Source organism: Quercus suber, unplaced genomic scaffold (genome assembly GCF_002906115.3).
Source record: "Quercus suber isolate HL8 unplaced genomic scaffold, Cork oak 2.0 scaffold_380, whole genome shotgun sequence".
Taxonomy (NCBI): domain Eukaryota; kingdom Viridiplantae; phylum Streptophyta; class Magnoliopsida; order Fagales; family Fagaceae; genus Quercus; species Quercus suber.
In genome coordinates, this window is record NW_027069832.1 from 415,288 (window position 1) to 435,627 (window position 20,340).

General features: G+C 34.4%; 2 protein-coding genes across 2 annotated transcripts; both read right to left on the reverse strand.

Annotated features, from left to right (window-relative positions):
- Positions 1 to 3,854: 3,854 nt before the first annotated feature.
- On the reverse strand, positions 3,855 to 7,692 carry LOC112035302 (uncharacterized). Its single transcript, XM_024068129.2, has 5 exons — positions 7,529 to 7,692; positions 7,138 to 7,376; positions 6,124 to 6,193; positions 5,895 to 5,981; positions 3,855 to 4,047 (listed from the first exon to the last, which is right to left on the reverse strand). The coding sequence occupies exons 2-4, from the start codon at positions 7,336 to 7,338 to the stop codon at positions 5,932 to 5,934; spliced, it is 321 nt and encodes a 106-aa protein (XP_023923897.1). The 5' UTR covers positions 7,339 to 7,376; positions 7,529 to 7,692; the 3' UTR covers positions 3,855 to 4,047; positions 5,895 to 5,931.
- Positions 7,693 to 9,160: 1,468 nt separating this feature from the next.
- LOC112035294 (SCAR-like protein 1) lies at positions 9,161 to 18,503 on the reverse strand. The gene is made up of 9 exons (XM_024068122.2): positions 18,011 to 18,503; positions 16,285 to 16,448; positions 15,253 to 15,376; positions 14,994 to 15,120; positions 13,967 to 14,028; positions 10,033 to 13,852; positions 9,834 to 9,920; positions 9,618 to 9,722; positions 9,161 to 9,535 (listed from the first exon to the last, which is right to left on the reverse strand). The coding sequence occupies exons 1-9, from the start codon at positions 18,163 to 18,165 to the stop codon at positions 9,485 to 9,487; spliced, it is 4,695 nt and encodes a 1,564-aa protein (XP_023923890.1). The 5' UTR covers positions 18,166 to 18,503; the 3' UTR covers positions 9,161 to 9,484.
- Between the last annotated feature and the right edge of the window lie 1,837 nt (positions 18,504 to 20,340).

The following is a 20,340-nucleotide window of genomic DNA, read 5'->3' on the forward strand; positions in this document are numbered from 1 at the left end:
TTACGATAATAATACTACAAATATGTTGTTTGACTTGCTCTGAGATTCGGGTGTTTTTGTTTTCTTCTACAAATATATAGAGAAATGTTATGGGCACTAATTTTGCAACAATTTTGTGTCACAATTCATTACATGACAAATTGTGATAGGTAAGAATGTGTTAGTGGGGCATGTAAGGACACGCACTTACCAATCACAACTCATCATATGATGAGTTGTGGCACAAAGTTATGCCAAAATTAGCGTCCCTAGCATTTCTCAATATATATATATATATACACACTTATTTTTTTATTTAATTGAAAATTTGAAATCAAACAATGGAGAATTTAGATCCAATGCAATAACATGACCATGACCATCCATGCAATTTATCACTAGGTTGTGAGATGTAAAAGTTAAAAATCTAATGATAAAAGGGTAAAAAAATTAAAAAGTAAAAGGTTAATAAAAATTTACCATATTAGCTTTTATATCTTACACCTGATAGTAATTGCATGGTTGGAATCCCAATCCAATAAGGGCTAGTATCCTACAAAGTAAAAAGTTATAAGAAAAATATGCATTAAATTCAACAAATTAAACTAGGACAAGACTTAGATACAGTATTTAAGTGTTATTCTTTAAGTTCTTATTTTAAAATTCTGTTATGTAGATTTTTTCTCATAGGATGAAAGTGTATTTTTCAATTAAGTATCCACATAACTAAATTTTAAGATAAGAACCTAAGGAACAACACTTAAACTATATAATTGTTAATACTCAAGAGTTTTGTAATTCAATAACATTATCCCTTCTCATTAATGAGAAGATTGAATAATGATTCAAATTCTCCATCTCCTTTATTATGATTTTCAAATTAATAATAAAAGAACTAATCCCTATAGTTTAAAAGGTAAGCAATTTAACCTCAACTGATCAACCTTGTTGTCCTGTAGACTGTAAAGTTTGAAATATTTATTTTTCCAAATGTGTATGTTTCAAACTTTCAATTCAAGTGACAACTCACAACTCTTTTTTTTCTGGTGTTAAATATTGTACAACCAAATCATTTTAATGAATTAGTGAATTTAAAAAGGGTTAATTTTTATCCGTCAAGAGATAAGATTGTCTCCCATTTGAATGAACTATTTTTTAGGAGGGTTTAAAAACGAAAATTTTACAAAACTAGATTAGGAAGTACATCAGCAAAAATATTTTGTTTTTTGGTAACACATCAGCAAAAAGTTGACCCTTCTAACAGCCAGCCGTCTTTACAACAGAGGAGAACAGCCCAACAATAAAATAAAAGAAACGTGTCCTTTCTAACACGTACCCATGTGATTGCTAAACCTCAAAACAAGACCTTTTCCATGAACAGTCAGATCAAAGAGTTGGATTTTCTCAGTGGGAAAAGACAATTTTTATAGTCAAGACTTTCCATTGTTTTCTAGCGCAGTGGGGTAAGAATCTTAAGATATATATATATATATTTTTTCTTCCTTGTTTTTTTAAAAATATTTAATAAAAATATTTAAATAACAATTTTTATTATTTAAATAACATTATACATATTTTTATATATTTTTTCACTAATATATATTTTTTAAAAATATAAACAACGTTAAAATAACTTAACATTACCAAACAGGTACCGAAAACAATATAACATTACCAAAACTGAAAGTCTAATTTGAAGAGGTCTGTCCTAGCACTAGGAGTAGGCTACTGTATACCACTATATATTATATCCAGCCTTCACCACGTCAGCCCAGGTCCAATAGCAATAAAATAGTGATAAAATTATTGATTTTTAAATTGGGCTTCTAGATTTGGTAGTGATAATCCTTTTTGTTTTTGGTTAAATTGATAGTGATAATCACTTCGTCCTGTTATGGACTTTGTCGGTTAAATTGATAGGAAGTCTTGTTAATTGGTGTTATTAGGCAAATGTTAATAAATTATTTTTAAAAAATATTAATATCATTTTTATAAAAAATATAAAAAGTCATGAAAATTATTAATTATTTTTTTATTTTTATATAAATTTTTTTAAAAAATATATCATTAATCAGTACCCTTAAAGCATTTATTAACGGGCATTCAAACCAACCATTTGGTCCAATCCAACATTTTGGATTGGTTTTTAATAGATTAATTAGTTAGATTGAATTATAATTTTTTTTTTTTGAAGTTTAGGTTAAATCAGGTTCAAGTTATCATAAGGATTGGTTTTTAGAACTATCATGGGTTTTTGGTTGAATTGAAGATTTTCGATACAAGAGAGTTATATTAGATAAAAAAATGCTTGAAACTTTAACTCAACTCTGATCTATATACATCCCATATGGCATTCATTCATGTACACCCCATATAGCCCTATTTAACATGGGAAGCATAAGTGGATGATACTATCCTGACAATGATGCTTGGCATGTCTTTCGTGTGGACTCGTATAGATAATGAAAATTGATGCTAATTGGCAAATCTAGTTTTAAGTTTGAACTTGTTAGGTAGAGGGTCAATTTTGCTTGGAAAAACATAATGAAAAGGCAGAGCAGTAGCAGGTAGAAGACATTTATTAGTGTTTTTGCCAGGGGGCGGCTCTATTCACCATACTGATTACTGATCTGGAGGAACCTCGCAAGTTGTGAACAACTCAACATAGATCCAACCAAAACACAGGATCCAATATAGATTTAAAGGTTCATGTAATCATTGTCTTCTTTTTTACTTTTTTTCTTTTTCATTTTTTCCTTCTTTATTTGATTTCTTCTTGTTTTTGCTGGATCTGCTTCCAAACATGTCAAAAAAACTGACACTCCACAAAACCTTAATAAATTATAAATGGAAACTGAGATTTGTATTGTCCTCCTTTTAATTTGGTCTGCTAAATGATAGAATATTGGAAATGACACATCACACCTCGAAAAAAAAAGACGTCACTTTACAGTCCCTAACACATGAGGATTGAAACTCGAAACCTCAGATCTCCATCTTTGATTGAGGAATACCACACGCTTATTCAAGACCATTGTATTGCAAATTTAAAGCATAAAAGAAATTTATGTACATACTGAATCAAGAAAATTTAAGGAGTTAACTGAGGCAAAAATAACTTTAAAATACATCAAATACCTACTGAAGGGCTACCTCTAGTAACAAATAGCAGAGGCAGCCAACCAGTACATTTACACAGTTGCGTGTAAAATTCATAAATTTATCATTATAATTATCAAGTTAATTGATTTATGAAAATATTATTATTCACGGCCCCATTAAAGAACCCCTTAACGTATGAAAATATTATTAATCACGACTCCATTTAAGACCTCTTAGAAGGTATCTTGTGTATCTAGTATATGCATCATCCCTTTCACAATATATGAGCTCACAATTGGGTGCGACTCACATGTGAGAGATCCCAATGAGTTCTAGTTCAACTGGTGCCTCCAACCTTAAAAGTTCTAGGTAGAAGGTGAATCCAAGGGTTCAATACCCATTAGGTGGGCGTGTAACTAAATGCCACCCAAAAAAAAAAAAAAAAAAACCCATGTGAGAGACCATGCATAAACCAGAAACATTAGATAATTATTGTTGACTGAGATAGCAACACAGAATTTGCCATGAAACCAAAGGATCCTTTAGTTCAACAAACTTGGGCTAAGGCAAACATGCTAGTTGCATGATGTTTCAAATGCTGCCAGCCACTGATTCTGCATGATTTTTTTTTTTGACAAGTAGATTTTGCATGATGTTTCAATAATTATTTCTTTGTCAACAATGTTATTCAAATTATAAAATTTTGCATCATTTGGTAATTAAAGAAAACAATGCAAACAACCATTTCCTAGTAATGACTGAAAACCTCAAAGGATTCTTGCCAATGAATGGGCAATGAAGAAATCATTTCCTGATGACAATTAAAAGAATTTGTACAGTGCAATATTTTGGGTTTTTCTTTGAGGGGTGAGGAGTAAAAAAAGACAAGTGAACAGGAAAAAAGAACAAAATCTTGTTACAGGCACATTCAAGATGCGCGAAGAACAGCATAGCTCCAAGCTGAGCCTAGAAACAAGGGAAAAAAAATGATAGCAGATTAGTCAAACCAGAAATATGCTTAACTGAACAGAAATTATTAACAACTCATGCCCATATCTAACATATGTTTCAGGAAAGATATATACAATCAATGATCTAACAATCCATGACTGTTACTAAGTACAACACACTACTGAATCTGCAAATCGAAAAGTATAGAGCAAACTCAACAATTGTGATCTACTTGAGTGTGTCATCTAACTCTACTTACTGCCACTTCATTTAATCATTACTTTGCTTTACTCTTGTTAGTTAGTAAATTCAATTTGAACCATTGATTTTGGTCTCCTTGCAAACCAACATGCTACTACTACACTCACTCATTGTGTTTGACTTCACATGAAAGCATTGATTTATAGTTTACTTTCTTTACAACTCATCCACCTCAAAATTATCATTGTACAAGTATGTTCATTGCAATTATGGATTACTCATTGACTGCTGCTCTCATGAACAGAGCCTCTCTTATATGATATATATCCAGGCTCATCAAAAACAATATCTTGAAGTGATGACTAAAATATAACACAAAACATCTGACTAACAAAAAATAAAAAGTAACATGCCTCTAGAAATTTTTGTGTAAGAAGAGAGTAATTGGCATTGAAATTGTAAAATACCCCTTCAATGGGATAAAAGAGGAGATGAGAAACCCATTTAAATTTAGCCAAGTTCTAAACCTTAACGTTTACCTTGCTATTGCCCTTTTTAAGCTTCATTGAAACATATATAGGATAAAAGGATTGGTTCAGGTTAAGATGATAAAGCAGCAGAGTGAAAAAGAAGCATAAATAAATAATGAACAAGAAAATATAAGTTTAGGTATTTTATTTGTATAAAATAGCTCAGACTAAGGTCATTTTTTTTTTTTTATTCTAGAACAACTGAAACCCCATTGCAATGAAGTCAAAGATAAGGGCTGCAGGCCTCTGCAGATAAGAAAACCAGTGGTCCATCCAAGCCCTGCACTGCATTCCAACATTCAGCCTCATCATTTTCATTTTGCACTTCAAGGAAGAAGCTTGCCATCTGTGGGTTTATACCATCTTTGAAAGCCTAAAACTTTATTTCTATCAAGGTCCATGAAAATGAAAGAAAGTGGCTCTCTAAACACCATAACAAGTCAAATATCCAGCACGAGAGAACTTTCACTATCAGTATTTATCACCATATAATTTTGCACAATGATATTACCAACATAATGTGCATGCATGTGAAGGTATACCAGTCCATTGTCATAGGTAGGACCCCCCCCTCCCCTCCCCTCCCCTCCACACACACACGTAAAAGAAAAAGAAAAAGAAAAGAGCTAAAGATAACATCCTATGGGACAATTTAACAAGAGAGACAGTAGCTTCAATGATTAGACTAAGGCAAATCAAACAAGAAAGTCAAGAAAGGTGAAACCTAAGCATGTGAATCTACAAGAAACCAACAAAAGATTCACTATTTTTAGGGTAAAGAACAAAAAAAAAAAGGTAAATCGACTTACTAAATTATAGTATTAAGTGCACTAATCAAATTCAGATAAGTGCATCTTACTGCCAAATAAAAACAAAATTATATGTGAACCCACAAAATAGATTCTCACAAAACCAGACACAAAGGGGTATGTTAAGGAGACAATTGACAGTGAATAACCCATGATCTTCGTATGTTTGTAAACATCCTGCCATTTCTATATTAAGTCCAAGGTAATGAGAAAAACTAAGTACAATAAGGCCATGTAAACATCTTGCTATTCTAAATTAAGTACAAGGCAATGAGAAAAATTAAGTACAATAAGGCCAAACGTAATAGGGATATCAACTTACATTTGATTGTTTCGGACTCACAGGCCTAAAGGGTCTACTAAGAATCACCCTTCAATTCGTCTGAATCTGAATCACTTGCATTATAACCTGCCATATACCAACATATGAACTTTTAATTAGAAAAACAACAACCGAAAAAAAAAAAAAAAAAAAAAAAAAAAAAAAAAAAAAAAACCCACCGGGGTTGGGTGGGGTGGGGGGGGGGGGGTTAGGAGATATGGAGTTCAACCTGGGTGCTTATCACTAACTTTCCAAACAGAAGATCGAGTTCTTGATGCCCTTGTCATCCAAATTCTTCCCTAAAATCCCAAGAAATCAGCTCAATTTTCGCAAAATAAGTTAATCTACAAAAAGTACCAACAACAGAGACTACAAGAGTAACAAAGGGTGCAGAATCAATATATATATATAAAATAAAAATTCTTCTGTGAGAACACACATGGAAACTAAAACTCTAATGCTCCATTTGATCACTGGGAAAAGTTCCAGAGGAAAATAAACCAGAAGTTAAAATCAAAAACTTTTGTCCCTTAAGACCTCAGTTTGCTTTTATTGACGACTAAAACAACATAAAGTTTGTAACTTTATTATCCCCTATAATCTGCAGATTGTTCAAAACAACAACCAAGCCTTGATACCAAAATTTTGGAGTTTGTTATAAATCCTCAACAGACTAATCATAGTTTACCACATGTATTCTTTGCCGCCATTCTATTCTATTCTATCCTATCCAAAGTCATACTCTATGTTCTTTAATTAACATGTTCTTTGTTACAAATTCAGTTAATGTTATACTCTCTCTACTTTTTTATTTTTTATTTTTTTATTTTTATCAACTCATTCTTCAAAACATTAAAAGAAAAATCCTGCTTTGAAACATATTTTACTCATCCAATTCCAACCAAAAAAATCATAAAATCTAATACAACAATCCCAACTATCCAAACCAAAAACTAGACTAGTATCAATTACAATACTTCCTACACAAATGAATCTACTAAAAAGAGAAGAAATTTAAAATTTTTAAAAAATGACAACAAGAACATGCACACATGTTTCAGTCCACAATTCCACAAAAGTCATATTAAGATTAAACACGCATGAAACAACTGCAACCCAAAAAAGACAAAGACCCAACAAAGTGACCAAACCCTAAACCCCAAAAAACAAAACCCAACACATATAATCCCTTAAAAAAATAAAATTTAAATCAAAATTAAAAAGAAAATTAAATGAAATAGACCTTCTGGGCATCTCTGGATATGCCATAACCGCTATAATACATCTGGGCAACCAAGATCTGCATGTTGATATCTCCAGCCTTTGCTTCCTTCAACGTGTCCTTAAACCACCGCTTCACACAGTCCGACACAACCTCCGACAACGGCAACCTCGTATTGCTACTACTCACGTCATTGTTGTTGTTGTTGTTGCTGCTCGACATGTCGTTTTTATAACTAGTTTCGTTGGACTGGTGAAAACCTGGTCAGAGAAAGAAAGAAGCAATCTTTAGTATTGACAAAGTACAATAAAGAGTTAGTTTTAGAGACAGTAAAAAAAAAAAAAAAAAAAACTAAAAATGTTTTGATCTTTTTCAAATTTGGGTTCTTCAATTTGTTTAATAAAGTTCTTACCTTTGGTTACTTGGGATCTTTTTTTTTTTTTTTTTTTGGGTTTTTTTTTTTTACAAAAATAGGAGCCGAAGATTTTGAAAGTTGGGAAGAGGGTTTAGTTTACGAAGGGAAACGGAATTTCGAAATTTAACAAATTGACTTTCAGAGGACATTTACACATGGAGGTCGTGTTTGAATGGGGTGGAGAAAAGTGAAAACGTGGTCGTTTTGGTTTCTTCATTTTTATATATATATATTTTTTAAAGTGAAAAATTTGAGATAATTTTGTGTCAGACGACGTCGCTTTCTACACTTCTAGTTAGTTGTTGTGTGTTGTTTGTGGGAAACTCCAAAGAATGACATGACAATAGCGACTATTGGTGGCAAAAATTCTTAGTGCTTATCTGACTAGTAGGTCTTTGTTGGCATTTTATGAAGAAGACGCTAGTTCTAAGTTCTAACAGCGCCTTCACTGTGTAGCTCTTTGGTCTTGGAAGCCCACTGCACTACGTTTTTAAAGATGGGTGCGGCTTGTCTCCGGTGAGAGTTATCACTGGACATATAGGATTGCAGACATGTGTGAAGTTGGGGTTATTATTACTTATTTTGACTGGTTTAGTGGTACATTTAAATACCGACATTTTTATTCATTTATTTAGATTCTTAATAAAATTTGTTTACACAACTTTTGTACTCGAATTTTTGCCAATTTTGATGATGTAATTGATTATAAGTGATAAAAAAAAAGGTAGTGAATTTATATAAAAGTAACAAACAATTACTCATAGTCCACTGCAATAGAGTTGTGACAACTTATAACACATAAGCTAATATCTTATAAGAACTCTTAGAATAATTTAATTGTAGAGTTCTTAAAATCCTATTAATCCATTTTGAGATGAGTGAATTAATTTTTTGTCACATCATAAACATTTTAACATTATCATTTTATTATCCATTTAAATTATTGATTATATGACAAAATTCAATTCTCTCATTTCAAAATAGACAGATGAAATTTTAGAAACGCCATGTTTGGAGTTTACTTAAGTACTTAAGAGACACAGATATATTTGGAGTTTACTTAAGTACTCTAGACTCTAGAGGCATCCTCTTTGACATCCTCAAAGAGGATGTCTCGCTCATTCAAAACTGTTGACAGTTACATGTTAAGAGGATCTAGACATTCATTTTGAATGATGCCGACAATCCATTATTGATGGATCTACTATGTGGTGAGATATCATTTGTTTTGAACAAGGTAAGGAACTACTACATTAAAGTTATTCTTGAGTGGATCGAATGGGGTTAACTCCGTTGCAGTATTTGATAATGAAATATTTGTAAGCTTACAGCATTCAGCTGATTGTTCTTCTGGATTAAATTTGATGTGGATACTGCGGCTACTCAAATATGACCATATGGTTAAGAACAAATTGTTTACAGAAGAATCTATACTATCATTAAATTTGTACTCTTTGATTATCTCACACAACAATTTTGAGCTGTACTGAACACAGGTAGACGACCAGGAATATATTGGCCAAAAGCTACAAGAAAAATGGGCGGAAATATACCTCAGAAACGCACTACATACAAGTTTACAAAATTGCATCAGTAGGCTTAAAACCAAAATTATGCACTCCAACACAATTTACACCTATCAAGACCATAAAATAACATTGCATAGAAATTGATCGGTACAGCACTTGCACGCTGAACCTCAGCTTTCATTCTTGTATAAATCATGACTCAATACTGATTTTCTGTGGGTATAGCACAGCTACAAACCGATGGATACATCTTCAATGGGAGGGTGATGAGTGGAATATTATACATGAATGCGGAGAAGAAAGAAAGAATAGACCCAATAAAAAAAATTTCTATTAACTATATTTGAGAGAATAAAATCTCTCAAAACCCTTTCAAGGTGATAACCAAAGCAGTGAAATGCTGCAGTACCATAACCTAGTGTTTTCAGCAGTCACTCCAACCATCTGAATCATCTTCATCACTTCCAGCAAATGCCTATTTCAAAAGCCACCTTTTTAATATAGTGCAAAAACATGTACACAAACACAATGAAAGAGAGAGATAGAGAAAGAGAGACCTGGCGAATTGTTTTTGCTTTCTCCAAGATAGCAGCAACCTTCAGATTGGTTTTAGGACCATGAATGCTGGGTCTTGTTGGCACCGCAGGCTTCAAGTTGAAGGACTGACAAGGAAATTTTTTTCAATCAGTTCATATAATTACATCAGGGGGAAAAACGAAGAGAGGGAGGGGTGCGATACAAAATGTATACATAAGCCACCCGCCAAATCTAACCTTTGTTCGTATCTGTTCTAGCAATGAATCTCTTTCATCTACCTTCGGTTCAATTTGAGGCCGAACCCGTTCAGCTACCTTTCTTAACTGCAAAAGGTTCAAAATGTCATAAAGCAGGCACTTCCTAAGCAACAAAGGATCAGATTGTAAAAATAAAAAATAAAAAATAAAAACTTGGATACCAGAAAGCAATCATTACCTTGCTTTTGTCATGAGCAGCAACAGCATCAATGAGAGGACTTCGAGGACGAGGAATCTTAATTGCTGGATTTCCGTTTGGCTTTCCTTCTTCAGTGCCTGGTACTTGAGTAATTTCTCCATCTGAAGTCAACAAAGCCTGCTGAGGCTGTTCTGCTCCTATAGTTGGTGGCGGAATAGATGGCTCGAAAGGATTTTGTCGGACCCCTTCTGAATAATTTTGCAGAGAGGGTTGAAGTGTTTTATCCTCTGACCCAATCTCTGGTTCTAATTGGTTGAGAGGCTTGATCTGTTTTTCTTGTGAAGATTCAGATTCATGTTTAGGAGTAGCGTATTCAATGGTAGGTATTGGTGAGAATGGGTTTGAACTAGATAGAGCTTTTTCTCCTTCTAAAGCAAGGAAACCATATTCAGGCCTTTCATTAGGTATTGCTGGTGATGTTAAGAATGGATTCAGGGTTTGTGTTCCCTCTAAAGATAGGCAATTGTGTTGACTATCAGCCTCACCATCCGTGGTTGGCAATTGAAAAGAGAATGGAATTGGTTGTGCCAAATTACTCTCCACTTGTTCAGAAACTTGTTGAGAATTCTCATCTTCAACAGCTGTGATGGGCAAAAACGGGTTATGAAGCTGCAAATTCCCTGCCTTGGATGCTGGAAATCCAAATTGAGCTTTCTCGTAATTGAATGGCTGTAATGGTGGAAACACATGCTGACTTGCCTCAACCAAATCTCTGTCAGAAGCAAGGGAAGCATTTTGAGCCTTCCCCATCCTCCATTGCATAGGAGGAAGAGGCGGCAATGGTGGCATCTCCTCCAGATTAACTTGAGCTGCCACAGGGAGCAGGCCAAAGCTAGGAAGGGCACACTGTAATGAATCCATTGCTTGCTTAGTACCATCAGGTTCCAGGCCGGCTGACTGTGGTAAGAATTCTGATGCTGAAAGTTGGCATGGAAGGTGTTCTGCACAAGATTCAGAAGGAGCGTCAAAGCATCTTTCCTGTAAGTGATTTGAAGATTGGGTCTGTTCACATCTCTCCTGATCTACGTGACTTGGAGATGGCAATTGTTCAGATTGAAGTTTTAAAGAGTTAGAAGTTGCTTCATCTTCTTGCAAACTTTCCACTTCAGCTTGATCAGCTTTGAACTGCAATGGCTTCGCTAAAGGAACTCCTGGCTCAGGGAGGTAGCAGGTAAGTGAAGACACCTCATCTTCATTATTCTCGAAAAGATAACTCTGATGGGGGGATTTTGATTCTGACTGTTCATTGCTTAGTACTAAATACGTTGGGGCTCTGGTGGCATCATTGTTAGACGAACTGTTTTGGGTTTCTTTGCCCAGAGATGACTCATGAACATCATCAAAAATTCTTAAATTGCAATGGTCAGAAGACAGCAATTTCAATGTGGTATCTACAGGAGCAACATCCAGTTGATTCACTTCTTTTTGTGTCATGGTTTCTGTAAGACATTCTGGAGAAGCTGCCTCATTAAATTCCAACCCTTTCTGATTGGAATCAGAAGATCCAGAAAGAGATTCTTCCAAATTTATATGATTCTCAGATGGAGAACAAGCTAGATCTGGAGATGTAGGAATAACATCATCGAGATCACCATCTGCACTGGTGACAGCAGCAGCTGACACAGATTCATCAGTTATAACTAGTTTAGTTACATCATTGAGATCACCATCTGCACTTGTGACAGCAGCAGCTGACACAGATTCATCGGTTATAACTGGTTTAATTACATCATCGAGATCACCATCTGCACTGGTGACGGCAGCCGCTGACACAGATTCATCGGTTATAACTGGTTTAATTACATCGTCGAGATCACCATCTGCACTGGTGACGGCAGCAGCTGACACAGATTCATCAGTTATAACTGGTTTAATTACATTGTCGAGATCACCATCTGCACAGTTGACAGCAGCAGCTGACACAGATTCATCAGTTATAACTGGTTTATTTACTACAGCATCTAAGTTTACATCATCCTTGTGGCACAGATAATTTGGATCAGCAGATGGAAGTTCAAGAGGAACAGCATCATCTTCCACAACCTCTACGCTGCATGTGGGTGTACCTATTTCCTCACCATCTTCTCTTGAAATCCCATCAATATCTGATTTCTTGTCAGAATATGGAACAACAAATTCTGCAGAAGCAAGTTTAAGTTCTGGAACATCATCCATTAAATCTAAAAATTCCTGCTCCTCAAAGTTGTGCGTCTTTTGAGTTTCAACCATAGGAGCTGAGTCGATTCCACTCACCATAAGAGCATCATCGGCTTTGGAAACTGTATCATCAAGCTCTATAAGATCTGAAGAACAAGTAGGAGGTATCAAATCTGAATGCACTTCTTGTGGTGAGGCTGAGCAATGGAGCTGATTTTCTTTAGGCGAACTTAAATGAGGTGAAGCAATCTTTTCATCGGCGATATTTTCAGAATATTCTTCATCTGCAGATTCTGCTTGAAGTGCTTCATTAAGAGAAAAGTTACTCCTTTCAATTTCCAAAGCTGGCTTTGAAACATCCGACGAATGCAGCAAAGCATCAGAAACAACATTTGGTTCTTCAACGTCCAGATGGCTTTCAACAGAACTTACCAAGCAAATATCATGAATATCCTGAGACGGAACATCAGAGACAACAGCTCTAGAATCAACTAGATTTGTCCCATTTTCATTGTCTGATAATTTGGAACCAATCTTAATAGAGTCGGAGGTTGCTTCCTCTACTTCAGGACCCACCAATGTATCTAGTGACAAGTGCACTCCATGATCTGAAGGCAGTAGTACAGGTATGGAATCTGTAAGACATGAGCTACTTGATGCTTCTCCAACATCAGGGATCTTGTCTTCCTTGATGTGTGTACCATTTGGCACTGAAAAATCATGAGATTTGGTTCCCTCCAACTCATCCATTAGCTGGCTGGATGGGATATCCACACTCTCTGCTGCACAAGTTTCAGAAGACGGAAACACCTTAGCCACTCCATCACCACCAGATGCTGTATGCTCAGCCAAACTGCTTAGTGTATCAGAGTCAGAAAAACTGGATCTATTATTCTTGAATGAACCATTCCCATAATCTGACACAGAGGAGTTTCCAAATGATTGAGAATCCGAAAATTGAGCTTGGAGCGCCAGATTTTCTTCATTTTCATCAGAATCTCTCCCATCTTTCTTAGCAGTGAAGAAGCCCTGGTCATTCTCAGGTCTATACTCGTTTTCTGTTTCAATTTCTGACTCTATGGTGTTAAGGGCATCCATGTAATTGTCTATCTCACTGGCCAAATCATCAGAATTGTACCCGTCTACACTGCCTTCAGTTCTGAGGTCTCCATCAACTGCCAATTCCTTTTCAACTGCTACCTTATCGAGGCTGGAAGAAGAAATGTCATTGGTATCACCATCATTGCCTGGTTCAGACACATGTAAAAATTTTCCACCAATGACATCCCCGTTAAACTTCTCCATGTATGGTTCTGAAACTTCCTCCTGTGCATTAGGTGAGGAACATGCACTTTCCTTTCCTTGCGATGATTTCTTTTCAGGACTCACAGTACTGATTTCAAGTATTTCAAGCCCTGATTCACTATAATTATCCATAGACAATTTCAAGGGTGAAGTGATAGATTTTTCATGAACCACTTCATGCTCAGCAGTATGAGTCTCCAAGAATTTCTCCATGTAACTTCTCCCAGTTTTTGAGTCAAATGGATATCCATTCAATTGCCTTTTCTTCAACTTCACAAGACGCGCAGGGTCACTAAAAGTATTCTCAATGCGTTCCTCCAGAAACAACTGATGCAATCTGCACTATTCCAAAACAATTTAAGTGACCAATAAACCAACTACACTTAAAAACTAGGAGACTAAACAAACAAAAGACAGCCAGAATGCATCAATATGAGACCAGAGCCCTCACTTGGCATGTGATGTGGGTTGGACTTCAGGTGTTTCTCCATTTCTCCAGCGTGATCCTTTTTTCTGCAGAATTATAAGATGAAATTACAACTCAAGCTTTGTAATTACAAAAAGTTTGTGTATACAGTGATGAGTTGCCATCAAGAAAAGAAGCTAATATGCTGATTCCAACACCAAAATTAAGATTACCACTACTGACAAGGAAAAAGGATAGAATAACTGGCATTGTCAAGGAAAAATATGTTTCCTAGTTGTGTAATTAACAAGAAACGGTTATAGGTGAAACAAATCTTAGTCAATCTTGCACAGCCCCTGTGAATCTCAACTTCCAAAAGGGAGAATCTAAAGGTTGAGTGTGAGGAATTTTTAAGCCTCATCAATAGTAAAGCTCAAAAGAATGTCAGCAAAGTGTGCAAGAGTAAACAGAAACATACTCAATGGTGACCTTAAAAATTTTGATCTCAGAAGAAATGTTTACATTACATGGATGGTCAGAATTCTTTCAATCCAAGAGTGAGCTTTCATAGGAACTCAGGGCAAGATGAGATTATAGAGCCCAGTTCTTCATTTATGCTACACAAAGGACAAAATAGCAGAAGACAATATGCTGGCTTCCTTGCTATAGGCCCCAAGTAGGTTATCCCAGCCCAAAGTGAATTGGCATGAAAGGTTGGCCTTTAATAAGTAAAATTCAAGAAAGATTTAATAATAAAAACAAAAACCCTATGCTTTGAATTAGCTCTAGCTCAAGAGGTATTTCCTCCTTTCATAAATTGGTGAAGGGTGAGGTCATGGGTTCAAACCCACTAAGTGCTTGTATAACCTACCAATCAATAATTACTTTAAATAAAAAATTAATAAAAAAAAACCTACTAATCAATAATTAAATAACCCTAATCTGTGTCACATACTGGTAGATATCACCATGAATAGGTGGGTATCACATAAAACAAACCATAAATTTGTATTATCAGAAGATTGCCATGAGAAAAGCTCGTAATATGGCTATGATCTTTTCACTGCAATACCTTCACTTTGCGGTTTTTCTTTTCCCTCTGAACTTCTGTTGCTTTTCCAGAGGATGCTGCTTCCACTTTAAAGAAAGATGGATCAGTATAGCGCTTTAAACACGCTCCAGCCCCCGCAACATCAAACCTATTAGAAGCCATCTAAACATATTAAAATTCCACATTTATAAAAACAAAGTAATTATAACTTTCTGTTAAAGTCACTCAAGTCAATACCCCCCCCCCCCAAAAAAAGTCAACAAATATTGTGCAATCATACTTGTCCAGCAAAAATAACCGTGGAGGGCCCCGGCATTCTTCATAAGAGTCCATTACAAAGCGAGGCAAGTCCCCACGAGTTATCAGATTCTGTTCCGTACGCAGATTAGGATGCCAATCAACACCTGCAAGAGAATTTGTATTTATCTCACAGTGCACCTTGATCACCCATTCTACTAGCTAATCTTTTTCAACACGAGAAGCCTTTGAAGTATTAAACTCAAAAGTAAATAAAAATTTTAAAGAACCAAACAAACAAATACATGAGATGCGTTAAAATTATGGTTAATTGATTAAATTTACCATTTCCTATTAGCTTAAGCTTTTGGAAGAATTGATAATTTAATATATGGTATCAAAGCAGGAGATCTTGAGTTCAATCTCTGGCTTTACTCTAACATCCATTGTTGGGGCCCACTTATTAAGGATTAAATTCACCATTTATAATAGCTTACGCTTTAGGGACAATTGATAATTAAACAAGATGGAAAATATATAAAGGTGTGGCTGATTACAACAAAAGCACATCTTTGGCTTAGTATATGGATTAGAGATCAAATGCCACTGTACACATAAGGATCAAAATAAAATATATTTGCAACTTTACTTGCCAGAGTCCATGCTACATAATCATGACAAAGACCCACGGGTACCATCACATGGACAATTTCCTAGGAGAATATGGAACAATACTTTATTCCTATAAGAAACATATATAAGCATCTTTCATATATATTTAAATGCAGACAAACATGCATGCACTTTATGCTATTTTTTTTCTTTGTAGAGAGGATGGGAATTGATGGAAAAAGTTTCCAGGAACTAACAATTGGGGTCAGAACAATTGATTTTGAAGAGGAGAAAAAAGTGCATAGCATCTATTTGCCGTCAATACAAATGACATGTTAACCGTCAACAAATGAGGTCCAGTTAATGGTCATGTTTTTACTATCCTGATCAAACTACACTTCTCTCATAAAAGCTTTGTGGGAAAAAAATCAAATGAAGACAAGAATTTAAGAAGTCATCTAACCTGTATTGGAAAAGAATAATGAATGACTTGTTTGGGATAGAAATTCCTTCTCAATTGAAGGAACTTCTGCCTCAAGCTGTTGAACACGAGCCATAAGACCATGTCCTCTTGCAGCAGTAGCCATTACTTCTTCATGCAAGTCATGGAAAATCTCAGCAGCGAACCTTTAATGAATAAAAAATAAAGAAAAATTAAATGTAGCAATTATGTTAGAAATGGAAGAGAATCAAAATAGTGAGCTTCATTTTTTATTTTATTTTATTTTTTTGGGGTGGGGGGGCGGTCACAAAGTATATTATGTCTAGAGAGTTCGTAGAATTTCTTTAAACAGGATGGCTAACACTTTCCTCTTGATATTACTTCGCTCTCTAAGCATATTTTACAGAAAACCAAGCAACAAATATATAATGAAAGCTAATGGAGCTCAGAGATTCAATTTTAGAAGTTCATATCAATGTCTTAACAATAGGACAGGGTTTTTGGTAGCAAACCAAGAAAGGAAACCATGCCATATGGTTCTCATTTTTAGCCACTTCAATATTTTCAAATCTTAACTTTAAAAAACATCCTAAGAATTGCTTCAGTCTAGACTAAGCAACCAGAAATGTAAGTCTCTAGCACCAAAATAAGTTCTTATAAAAAGTAATTGAATGATAAAAACATAACAATAGCAAACATAACTTCGAAGGTCCAATTTCACTCACAAAAAATGTATTGACGATAGGTTAGATTTCTTAGTAACAGTTGCTAAATTGATTTTAATCAACTTATAAATTTGTCATTAATCAAGTCAAGAATGCATATAACCCTGTTTAACCATATCCCAAAATTGTGGAAGTAAATTCCACATCTTTGTTAAGAGGGTTTTTATTTATTTATTTATTTATTTATAAGTGCACATCTTTGTTAAGAGACTTAAACAACAGCAAAACTTCCAACTCAATCACAAGAGATTGGGAACTGGGGACTTCAAACATTACAAGTCACAATTCACTCAGCAATGCCAATTTCAACACAAAATCTCATAAAATCACAATTCACTGACTCTCATACTCAAATTCCATACAAACTTTCCAAAATTCAACACACACACACACACACACACAACAATCACCATTATTAGAAAGTCAATAAAATTCAAATCTCACTCCATTCCACATGATAAATCCGATCATAAATTCAAATCAAAGACCAGAGGTTAAAAATGCGGTTACAGTTGCATCATCCAGAAACCCCAAATTTATAACCTTAACCACTATCAAAACAAATCCTATCGTAGTTAATAATAAATTAGAAAATGCTAATTCGGAACCAAATCCTAATGAAAAATCACGAACTATCTCAACAAATCAAAGAACCAACTCAGCAATGCCAGTTTCTACACAAAATCACATAAAATCACAATTCACCAACTCTCAGTCTCAAATTTCAACCAAGCTTCCCAAAACTCAACGCACACACTCACACAACAATCTCCATAATTAGAAAGTCGATAAAATTCAAAGCCTCACTCCATTCCACTCCGTCAATCCGATCAAAAAATTCAAATCAAAAACCAAAAACATTCCAAACAACAACAAATTAACAGTAATAACTCACAATTTAACACTAAACTCATCCAGAATCCCCAAAATCAAACCCTACAAACTCAGCATTCTTCAATTCTCACCACAAAAAGACCAAGGGAGAGAGAGAGAGAGAGAGAGAGAGAGAGAGAGAGACTCACTCGGCGAGGTCACCAAGCTGGCGCAAGACACCGACGAGTCCAGCCATAGCGACACCTTCCAACAAAGCTTCTGGATCATCTCTATCAGCTGCTCTGTACAGCTCCGGATCCGCCAAACTGAACTCGCTCCGTACCTGATACCTCGTCAATGGCATTTTTCGCTTTCTCCGAGCTCCTAATAGTAGCTGTTCCCAAATTCAAAGCACCACAGAATCACAAACCCTAATTCTCAAGCACATATATAAGACTCTGTTTCTGTGATCTTCAATTCTACATTTCCACCAGAGAGAGAGAGAGAAAGAAGATGGGTAAAGAAATGAGTGAATATACGGTGGTCAGGAACGCAAGGAGAGAGACAGAGAGACAGAGAGAGAGTATTAAATGAAAGTTAAAAAAGATAATTTTTATTTCTTTTTTGGTAGACAGGGAATTTTCGGAAGAGGAATGAAGCTGAATGTGTATATATGAGCGGATGAAGTGCGTGTTGTATTCTTTTGCTCGGCGCGCACCCTGCCGCTTATAGTGCGGTGGACTTGTCCTGACTCGTGATGTAATCTTTTGCTACTTTTTTTTTTTTTTTTTAACTGCGGAAGGGTATTATCAGGTGGTCCATTATTTACCGGTATATTTTTATTTTTGGCAAGACTAAGGTCTAGTAATTAAAGTATTGTTTTTTAAGATTTTGTCATGTAAATTTTTTTTTATAGGATGAAAGTGTTTTTTTAGTTAAGTAGCCACGTGTCTAAATTTTAAGAGGAGAATATGAAGAACAATACTTAAGGTATATCTAAATTTTATCATTCTATTTTAAGACTCTAATTTGCATTTATAAATGTGTTAGAACTTAGCTAACTACTTGTTTGTTTGCTAATCAAATAAACTCAAATTCTCCTAAAAGTGGGAGGATTTATTTATTTATAATTCGAAAATATGGAGGAAAGATGGGCTTGAATCTCTGAATATCTATGTTAGAAATACTAAGAAGTGACAATTAATTGAGCAACAAGGTTCTTAACGTGAGAGGAAATTTTATTTCCTTTTTGAAAATGGACAAAACACGTGGTTTAGTACTCTTATTCTTCTATGCACTTCTACATCTTAACAAATCCAATGCACAGGAGGATTGGAGTTTGGACCCCAAGCATTTTCTTTAAAAATAAATAAATAAAATATTAATAGAATAATAATAAAACTATATTTATGTTATTTGCATTCCTTATTTTATAAATTCTCAAACACATTAAACAAAATTCAGTAAAAAAAAATTAACAAAATACACCATGTTTCATTTCATTCTTTTATTGATTACATTCTTTTAAAAACTTTTAAACATAGTTTGAGGTAACCTTAAAAACATGTTTAAGGTCACTATTATTTATCAGACCAAGTTTAGCTCAAGCCGCAATTAAACTAATTAGATAATCTATTTTAGTTTGCATGTGTAGAGACAAGAGAGAGAAAATTCCCTCTTAAAAATATAGGTTAAAAACCAATTATAAAGACCAAACACATAATGATAAATGTCACTAATAAAAAAATATAAAGATACAGTACACGTTTATCTATGGGATGTTTTTTAGTGGAAGTGAATATGAATTTTGAGAAAATATTTTGGAGAATGAAAGCATTCTATAATTCTTGTCATGGCTTAAAATTTGAAACAACCACCAATACAAGTGAGCGTTGGTTTAATTCACTTAAAAATACTTCACAAACGAAAATGGATTTTTTTTTTCCCTTTATAAAATGGAAGTAAAGTGGTTTATATTGGATAAATTAGTACGTTCCTTGAAATCAAAGTTCAACAAGGTGGAGTACAAAACAAAACCATCACATGAGACCCCATTTCTTTAACAAGATCACAAGCCAATTGATTGATTTCACTAAGTAAACTTTATTAGTAAACAATAATATCAATTGATTAAAGTATAAGTTTTGTATGACTTGTTAATTTATTCGTATTACATTAAAACTATTCTATTTGCATATGTTATCATCTCCAATGTTAGATTTAAAACCGAGAAATATTAAGTATCTTTTAAGCAAAGCTTTTTTTGAAAAATTTCTTTAAACTCATTATATGACAATTTATAAAATCATTACTATGTATTGACTTGATTATTTAAATTATTTAAATAAATCAAATAATTCATTAAATTAGATATATAATGTGATTAAAAAAACATATAAATAATTTTATGAATTATTACGAAATGGATTGGAAGAAATTTCTTCCTACCAATTTGAAGATAAAAGTTGTTCTTACCAATTATTAAGCATCAACCTGAAAACCTGAAGATCATTAGACAAATGCAGAGCAAAAACTGTGA